Here is a 9,294-nt window from a genome sequence, read left to right as displayed (position 1 = left end):
ATGAACAGTTTTAAATAACTAATTTTAAATACGTAGCGTAACAGTTTTAAAATATAACTTTAAAAATTAGATTAATTTAAAAATAAAAATTAAATTGATATTATTTTAATTATAATTTTTTTTATAATAATATACATATTTCGTTCACAGTTTAAATTTTAAACAAAACAATTATAAGGGTAAAGTATTAAATTGGCCTCCTATGTTTAGACATAATTTTGTTTTAGTTCTTAAGGTTTAAAGTGTTATATTTAAATCAAAAAAAGTTTCATTTAGCTTCAATGTAGTCCTACCGTGAGATCAAAGTTAAATAATTAATGAAATATCCTACATGACAGCAAAATCGATAATATGAGAAACAAGTACAAGCTCTAGAAGCATAAAATCAACTCTGGATGTATCAATACATTTATTTATCATTTTTTCTTACAATATAAATGAAATATTTTCTATAGAATTAAAGAGAATGATAAGTAAATGTATTCATGTATCCAAGGTTGATCTTGTGTTTTTGGAGTTTATACTTATTCTCTAAATTATCGACCTTGTTCTTATAATAGGACATTCCGTTAATTATTTAACATTGACTTTGGAACTAAATTGAAACTAAATAATTTTTTTTACATTTAAATAGGATACTTTAAATCTTAAATACCAAAAACAGGACTACGTTTAAATGTAGGAAACTAATTTAATACTTTACTCCAATTATAAATATATCTCATTTACACCGTAAATAAAAAAATTAATATGATATAAATTGATAAATATGTTACAAATTACCCATTTCAATAAATAAAATAAATAAATTATTTATTTATAAAAAAACTCAGTCCCATATGTATATTACGAATTTCCGATTGCGAAGCACAAAGCCCAAACCAACATTCAACGCCAGAGACCAGAGTGAGAACAGGTACGCGCACTGCTTTTCCCTTTCACCTATCAAACCTTCTTCCCCTCTTTCTCCCTCTCTCTCTCTCTCTCCCCAAAATCTCTAATAAAATTCATCTGCGCCCTGCTTTACCAAATCAGCTTGGGATTTTCTTCTTTCCCTAACAATACCCTCTTAATTTTATTTCCATGCTTTTTCGCGGTTTTAATTCTCCAAATCTTTGGAATCTGATTTTGAATCTTGATACCTTAACGTAAAGCCGTTTTTCATCTCTTCCTTTCTGTAACATTTTCGCATTCGGCATCAGATTCAACCTGTTCTTATATATTCTTTATCCAGGAAGCCCTTTTATTATGCCACTTTTATTTATTTGTTTGTTTTATGTTTTAACCTAGTTCTAGGGTTTTTCCTTTGATAGTTTGTGTTAACGGGAGCTGAGTGTGCTTCAATTGAGCACTTCAATTGAAGATTTCCTTCACCAATTGGGCATTTATAGGAGATTTGCTACTTCTTGTTTTCGGTATCAGGTAGGGTTGATGGCTGATCGGAGTTCGGCCGTTGCAAAGCCGGTATGGATGAAGCAAGCCGAGGAGGCCAAGCTGAAGAGCGAAGCCGAGAAAGCCGCGGCAGCTAAAGCTGCTTTCGAAGCGACCTTCAAGGATTTGGAGAAGAGTCGCGAGAAGGGCACTGTTCAATCTGACAGTGAATCCGAGGAATACGAGGATTTGGCCAATAAGCCGATTGGACCTGTGGATCCTTCTAAGTGCACGGCGGCGGGTACTGGCATTGCCGGCGGAACAGCCTGTGCTCCTTCTTCGTTCACAGTGGTCACCAAGGATTCAGATGAGAGGAAGGTTTCAGGTGGGGGTGCACAAGTCAAGGTGAGGGTGACGCCAGGTTTGGGCGTTGGAGGGTCTGATCAAGAAGGGATTGTGAAGGATATGGGTGATGGAACGTATAACGTCACTTATGTGGTGCCCAAGAGAGGGAATTACATGGTCAGTGTTGAATGTAATGGCAAGGCAATCATGGGTAGTCCATTCCCTGTGTTTTTCAGTGCAGGTATTCACCATTACTCTGCCGCAAAATTCTCTGCATTAGTGTTTAGATATATATGATGCCATGTGTGGTTTTGAATTGCTCCTAAAGTCCTAGTTAACGGTTCTGATCACAGTTCTAACATATAGGTATTGTAAAATTTAAAATTTTGGTTACAATTGGATATAGTGTCATAATACAGGAAATGCCACCAAATATAATTGGTACCACTTGAGTATCATTTGTATTTTCATAAATCAAACACCGGTGATATTTTTGTATTATTAAAAAAAGCATGGCAGTGATATTGTTGGATCTTAACATATTTAAATTTGATGAAAGAAACTACAAGGAAAATAAAATTTCAAAACTAAATCAGAGCAAAAAAGACGGAAAAGATTACACCTATTTAAGTTCTCTATATCACTTTATCCTTCTTCCTTCCCCCCATTAATGGAACATAATAAGTTTACTTTCTTTCTTGGTTGGGCGATTAAGAAAGAGACAGAGTTGAACTTGTTAATTTTCAATTTTCAATGCTTTGACAGTTTGATTTGTTATATTACAGGCAATAGTAGTGGAGGGCTGCTGGGTTTAGCTCCGGCATCTTCTTTTCCAAATCTTGTTAATCAAACTATGCCAAACATGCCGAACTACTCTGGGTCCGTTTCTGGGGCATTCCCAGGATTACTGGGAATGATTCCAGGGATTGTTGCTGGAGCTTCTGGGGGTGCTATTTTGCCTGGAATTGGGGCCTCACTAGGGGAAGTTTGCCGTGATTATCTTAATGGGCGATGTATAAAAGTCGATTGTAAGTTGAATCACCCACCTCATAATTTGCTAATGACTGCATTAGCCGCAACGACCTCAATGGGAACACTTAGCCAAGCTCCTATGGCTCCATCTGCTGCTGCAATGGCTGCTGCACAGGCAATAGTCGCTGCCCAAGCACTTCAAGCCCATGCAGCTCAGGTGCAAGCGCAGTCAGTAAAAGATTCCACTGGTATGTTGTGGCGTGTTAATTTTGTTTGTTGCTGTGTTTGGTATTACAGAGCTCTTATACAAGAAGTGCTCTCTGTTGGTGACTTTTTGTCATGTTTGGTAGTTACATTTTTTTATGTTCTTGTTTTCCGTTTAAGTATTTCTTGCTGTATTCTTACCATCTATGGTAACTTAATCAGGCTCACCTGAAAAAGCTGGTAAGGATGATGCATTGAAGAAAACTCTCCAAGTTAGCAATCTGAGTCCACTTCTCTCTGTTGAACAGCTAAAACAACTCTTTGGCTTCTGTGGCACAGTTGTTGAATGCACAATTGCTGATTCAAAGCATTTTGCTTATATAGAATATTCAAAACCTGAAGAGGCTACTGCTGCTCTGGCGTTAAATAACATAGATGTTGGTGGCCGGCCTTTGAATGTTGAGATGGCAAAATCTCTTCCACAAAAACCATCTGTTGTGAATTCTTCCCTTGCTTCGTCATCTCTTCCTTTGATGATGCAGCAAGCTGTGGCAATGCAGCAGATGCAATTCCAGCAAGCTCTGCTTATGCAACAAACCATGACTGCACAGCAGGCTGCCAATAAAGCCGCCACCATGAAGTCTGCAACAGAGTTAGCGGCAGCCCGAGCTGCTGAAATAAGTAAGAAACTGAAAGCTGATGGACCTGAAATTGAAGAGAAAGAAACAAAACAGAAATCCAGGTCTGTTTACTTTGTCAATTTTTCCTAGTGTTATTGTTCTACTGGTGCATCTTGACTATTCATTTTCAATGTTTTTATTGTTGCAACTTGCAAGTAATTCATTTTAGGGTGCCCTACATAAGTATCATGAACCCATTAGAGTAATGCATGAAATAGATTTATAAGTTTGGTAAAGGTGCCTGAGGTTTCTGTCATTTTGATGTTTTAGGGGGAAAAAAAAATCATAATCTTGTCCCCATTTTAAAAGTTCCCATTTGTTGGTATATGTTTACTATACTTAATAGTTTTGGGTTTAGTGTGAGTGCAATGCATCCTTTGCTTTTTTATCTTAATATATATATATATATATATATATATTACACAATTGCCTTTGTATTATAGAAGCTTGCAGTTTTATGTGTCATAGCTGTGAGGTTGAGTAGCATATCTCTTTATTGTGAATATGCATTCTCATCAATCTTAGGGGTTCCCCCCACAATGTGTGCAATTACTGTGCATAGTGTTTTAAAATTGTTGCATGTTGATCTGTCTTTAAAATATATGGCCGAATGGTTGTGGAACAAGGAAAGTTTAGATTGTGGTGACAAAATTTTGTTTTTATATTATTATTTTTTTTGTCCTTCATTTTCATATGCTAACAAAGGTCTTTAATTCATTAATTCAATTTCAATTTTCAGGTCTCCTTCTCCTCCTCGTGCAAGATCTCGATCAAAGTCAAGATCTCCTGTTAGTTATCGAAGAAGGAGGAGGTCTCGTTCCTACTCTCCTGCTCGCTACAATAGGGGTCGTCGGTCCAGATCGCCAGTCAGGTCCCATCATTATTCAAGCTATGAAAGGGATCGAAGGTCCTATAGAGACATCAGAGAACACAGTGATAGAAGCAGAAGACGGGATTCAGATAGATACCTTGATCGGCATTCATCTGCTTCAAGAAGGAATAGGAGTAGGAGCGTGAGCCCTCATTCAAGGAAATCACATCGAACTGAATCTATTTCTCCAAAACATCACAGAGAAAGTTCACCTCATAGAGGAAGGAAAGAATCACGTGCTGATTCTGGATCCCCAAGTCATCGCAGAGGTAGTAAGTCATCTCCCAAGATTGATGAAATCAAACAAGAGAGCAAAAGACGCTCAAGATCAGTTTCTTCAGATGATAATAGGCTTCAATCCAGCAAAAATGAAGAAGTCCTGCATGGAAAATCTAAAAATAGAGAGAGAAGACGGTCCAGGTCAGTATCTGTCGAGGAGAAGCCTTACAGGAGGAGCCGATCATCCCCAAGAAGAGTGGATGAAAGTAGATCTAGGCATAATAAACGGTCAAGATCGAAATCTGTGGATGATAAGCAGCGCTTGCCTGAGAAATCAGATGAAAGCAAGCATAGAAGGTCAAGGCCTAGTGATAAAAGGCGTTCCAGATCAAGATCAACAGAAAGTAAGAATGAAATTGATGAAAGAGAGGATGAAAAAAAGATCAAAACTGATAGGTCAAAGCATCATCACACTAAAAGAAACAGGTCAAGATCTGTTGAAGGGAAGCATCGCACTAAAGATAAATCAGGTGATAGTAAAGATAAAAAATCAAAGCATCGCAATAGAAGACGTTCCAGGTCAATATCATTAGAGGTTGAGCATAAGAATGGAGGCAGCTCATCACATAAAGAATTGGATGAAAGCAATTTTGAACAGAGAAAACTTAGGTCTAAGTCCCCTGAAGGAAAGCGTCACACTGGTGATAAATATGGAAGCAGATATGAAAGATCAGAGCATCAAGAGCAATCCCTATCTAAATCAAAATCAGGAAATCACAACCCAGTTGAATGTGATGGTAATGGGCTCTCCCCACGAGTTATGGAGGAGTACGAATCTAAGGGAATAACACAAACTGATTCTGGATTTATGGAAGGTAAACATCATTTGAATGATGGAGAAAATGCTACTAGCAATATAAATTCAAAAGTTCATGAAGATGCTGTGCAGGAACCAACTATAAATTTAAAGATGGCAAAGGCAAATGATAGTGGGAATTGGGTTTCACCAAACAAAACCTGCAAGTCAGAAGGGTCAAGTGAAAATGCTGGAGCTGATTATAACCAAGGTATGCTAAATCCTATTGTCAACCTTTGATGTTAATTATTGATTATTTTAGGTTATGTATGGCAAAACATGAAAATCCTCTTTAATGCAGACCGTATGTGTGGTGAAGAAGCAAGAAGTGGAAGATATTAAGCACTCTCTATTTGGTATTGATTTAAAATACTGAACTAAATTCAATTCTGCACACTTAAATAATTATTAAAGCTTAATTACTTTCTGTGGATTACAGGAGTGGGAATATAAATGATTTCAAAGATTCAACCTGGCTTTTGACTATGCTAATGGACATTATTGTGACATAGATCTGTCATTTCATCCGGAACCAAAAGTGGCACCTACTTATCAGAGAAGCCATGTTACACAAGGCTGATTTGGTTTCATAGTGCTGTCATATATTGTTTCACTACAAGAGCATTGCAGGAATCATGGTTGAAGATTTTTTCACCCGTCAATGATTATGGCGCATATTCTAATTAAGGATTCTCATTAAGTTTACTGAACTAATTCCTTCCAAGGAATAGACAGTTTCTTCTTAGTAGAAATCACAATTCTCAGAGGATGCTTCGCTATTTGATTTGGTTCCCAGAATATTCTGTGTTAGCTGATGAACAAATTCAATTGATTATTTCCTTTTTTCAGGTTGGGTTGGAACAAAGATCAGATATAGAATCTGAGCTGTGATGTGGTTTAAGGTTTCAAGAAGTGTCGTGAATTTGTCATGATCAGCCACGCAGCGCTTATATATCATGCTTCTTTTACTGCTTGATTGATGTATGTTGGAATGTTATCTTAATTATACAGTTCTTTTTTATGAAACTTAATTTGAAGTTTAGATGAAATCTGAACTCTTTTTTTCAGTCCTCCAGATATCATGTTAGCCAGTAGGGAGAACCCCTTTTAATCAATGTCCTGATTTTATGCTTCTAAAAACTTAGGGATAATGGTATTTTTAATCTTATGTGTTAAACTACCAACAGTTGTTTGCTATATATCTGTAGGTTCTAGACCCTTTGGGGAATTTTCTTAGTATGATAAAGTTTAGTTGCGCACATCAATCTTTGATGTTGGCAATCATAGGTTCACTTTCTTTTACTCATTTTATGGTGTGGGCATTTTATATCCAAATAAATGCAGGTTATTCACGTTGAAATCTGTTCGAGCTTTGAGATAAAGTTTTGCTGGGTTGGTTTCTCTTGTGTAAAATGAAGGTATGAGGTCAGATTCTGATGCTCTATGGTTCAGAGCACCTCTGTTTTTCTTCTATTAAAATGTGAGAGTAATGGGAGTTGCTTAGGTTTGCATTATGTATGAGTATGTTTGTTCTCAGTACCATTTGCCAATATTTTTTCTAATTGCTACCATCATTTGGTGTCTTATATTGCCCTACATTTTTGTTTTTCTTTTCTTTTTTTCCCCCTTCCATTTTTTCTCTTTTTCTTTTTTCTTTTTTTTTTCTTCCAAGAAATTATTATGGTTAGGTAAAGCTTCTATTTAAGGTCAAGTGAACCTGGATGTTGCTGCAATGAGTTACTTCATGTTGCATTTGAGCAAATTGGGCAGAGTTACAGTTTTTACTTAAGTAAATGCTGAAAAGCAAATGTTGATTTGAACAGGTAATTCTCCATGAAACTGCTGGGTTGGTACACTATCTGTAGGATCTTCATTAACATTTGTATTTATAGGGTATCTGTTAATTATGTCAGCCTTGTTTGTGCTGCTGCTTATTATGTTTGAGTAAATGCTCAAATTCATCCCTGAAAGATCACTCGTTCTCCAAATTGGTCTCCGAAAATTTTTTTTAATCAAATTCGTCCGTGAAAGATTTTAAGTTAGTTACATTAGTCCTTACGTCACTCATCTGCATTTGTATGGTTCGAAACAATTCGTTGTCCGTCTGCATTTTGGAGAATGGGTGATCTTTCAGACACGATTTTGACCATTTATTCTATTATGTTCCCTCTTAAAATATTTTCATATTGCACTCCTGGTAATCTGCAGTTTGACTACTTTTAGTGTTAATACATTCTGTTTATTTATTTGATATTAAGTCACATAACACGAATTGTGTCTTTTGAATATGAATTTGTTGCTGAGCGATGCTGGAGAACTTTGGTTTTTTTCTTTTCTATTTGACACAACACATGGGATTGTTTTGTTGTTGATTGTAAATGCCTTCTGAAGGTTTTTCCTTTCTTTTCCTTTGTTTTATTTTTTTTGGGGCAATCTTTTTTCCCTCTTTCGTTTTCACTTTTTCTGGATAGGGTAAGCTGTGGATATGATGATCTTATGAGCAGTTGCAGCCTCTTCCTCCAGATTATCATTCGAAGTTCTTGGAAGTTGTGTGCTTTTAGATTTCTATTTCGTTGTGGGTAGAATATTTGAATAGAATCGTTATCTCTATGCATCAAGTGCTCGACTCACTAATGTTTCCCCGTCAATTTGTCTTGTTGGCATTTATGGGATTTACCAGTCTTTCCCCCCCCCCCCCCCCCCCCCCAGTCTGAATAGTTCACTAGGAAATAGGAAACACAGTAAAGTATACTTGCCCGACATTTGACGTGTTCAATCATGATTAAGTGGAATGTCAATAGGTGTGTTGATCCTCGACAGTTGGTCGGTGACATTTTAGGGGCCATAAGTTTTTCTAGTTTTGCCCGTGTTTTACCTGCTCCTTGTCGCCTGAACCGTAGTGTCATGGGGAATTAAAAAGCATTCCCTTCGGGATTTGCTTATAACGACTAAAATATACACTTTTATATCGATATGGCTTTAATAGCATTGACGTGGTCGTGTTATCTTCTGCTGTATCTCGAAAACCATCAGCATTGGGTTTGGTTTGGGTTTGGGTTTTTTAAAACAAATTATATCGATAAGTTTCACACAACAGATTGTCGGTGTTGGGAATATTATTTAGTAGGAAGTTGCTAGAGTAATTGCCTACACACTCACGTTTCCTCCCCACTCGTTTGCTTCGATTGGGTTCCTCGGTATTAAAAATCGCATGCATATCGTTTTTTCGTTGGTAGTACGTCCATCTCTTTTCAAATCAGGTTAAATAACAGGAAACATAAAAGTTGGTTTAACAAGATTTCCTTGCGTATTCATGAAATTATAAAGTCAACGTTTCATTTCTAATGTCATTCTTTATTAGTTTATATCTCTATCTACAACCGTCCCTATAATAGTTGAAGTTATCTTTTAGATACAGTAGTTTAAAGCCAGCGAGTATGTTTGTCATTAGTTCATTACAAAGCGGATAATCTTATCAAAATAAAACTAGTCAATATATTATGGATTGGTTCATGAATGCCGTGGATAGTGTTAATGGAACAATATACTTAACTAGGAACGTTGAATAGTCCTAATATTACATTGCCGAAGCTCTATCGGTAAAGCGGTGAAGAAATGAATAAATTTGATGTATTTCAAACGCACATGGATTGATTTACGTATGGGTTGTTTATTCCCAGTTGACTATTAGGCTGCTTGCGCTACAGAATAGGCTAGATAAATAATGGTACTTTGTTCAAGGATTCAAGTTAATTTCACTAAGCCCATGTGAACAA

At 36.5% G+C, this 9,294-nt stretch overlaps 1 protein-coding gene across 7 annotated transcripts; it reads left to right on the top strand.

The window, feature by feature from the left end:
* The first annotated feature begins 822 nt into the window (after window positions 1-822).
* On the top strand, window positions 823-8,506 carry LOC112792651 (uncharacterized). 7 transcript variants are annotated; one of them, XR_011870321.1, is made up of 11 exons: window positions 823-916; window positions 1,423-1,957; window positions 2,502-2,936; window positions 3,115-3,634; window positions 4,312-5,537; window positions 5,612-5,729; window positions 5,820-5,874; window positions 5,958-6,499; window positions 6,863-6,936; window positions 7,207-7,341; window positions 7,990-8,506. XR_011870321.1 is itself a non-coding variant. In XM_025835970.3 (7 exons), the coding sequence occupies exons 2-6, from the start codon at window positions 1,432-1,434 to the stop codon at window positions 5,858-5,860; spliced, it is 2,940 nt and encodes a 979-aa protein (XP_025691755.1). In that variant the 5' UTR covers window positions 823-916; window positions 1,423-1,431; the 3' UTR covers window positions 5,861-5,874; window positions 5,958-6,585. The 7 variants fall into 7 exon arrangements, 2 of the variants coding, with proteins under 2 accessions (XP_025691755.1, XP_072069414.1); XR_003197516.3 differs by having other exon boundaries at window positions 7,191-7,341; XR_003197515.3 differs by having other exon boundaries at window positions 4,312-5,729.
* Window positions 8,507-9,294: the final 788 nt, after the last annotated feature.

The sequence above is a fragment of the Arachis hypogaea genome, chromosome 13 (assembly GCF_003086295.3).
Source record: "Arachis hypogaea cultivar Tifrunner chromosome 13, arahy.Tifrunner.gnm2.J5K5, whole genome shotgun sequence".
Lineage (NCBI taxonomy): Eukaryota > Viridiplantae > Streptophyta > Magnoliopsida > Fabales > Fabaceae > Arachis > Arachis hypogaea.
The sequence above is the reverse complement of the archived record's forward strand: the minus strand, read 5'-3'. Positions and strand labels throughout refer to the sequence as shown.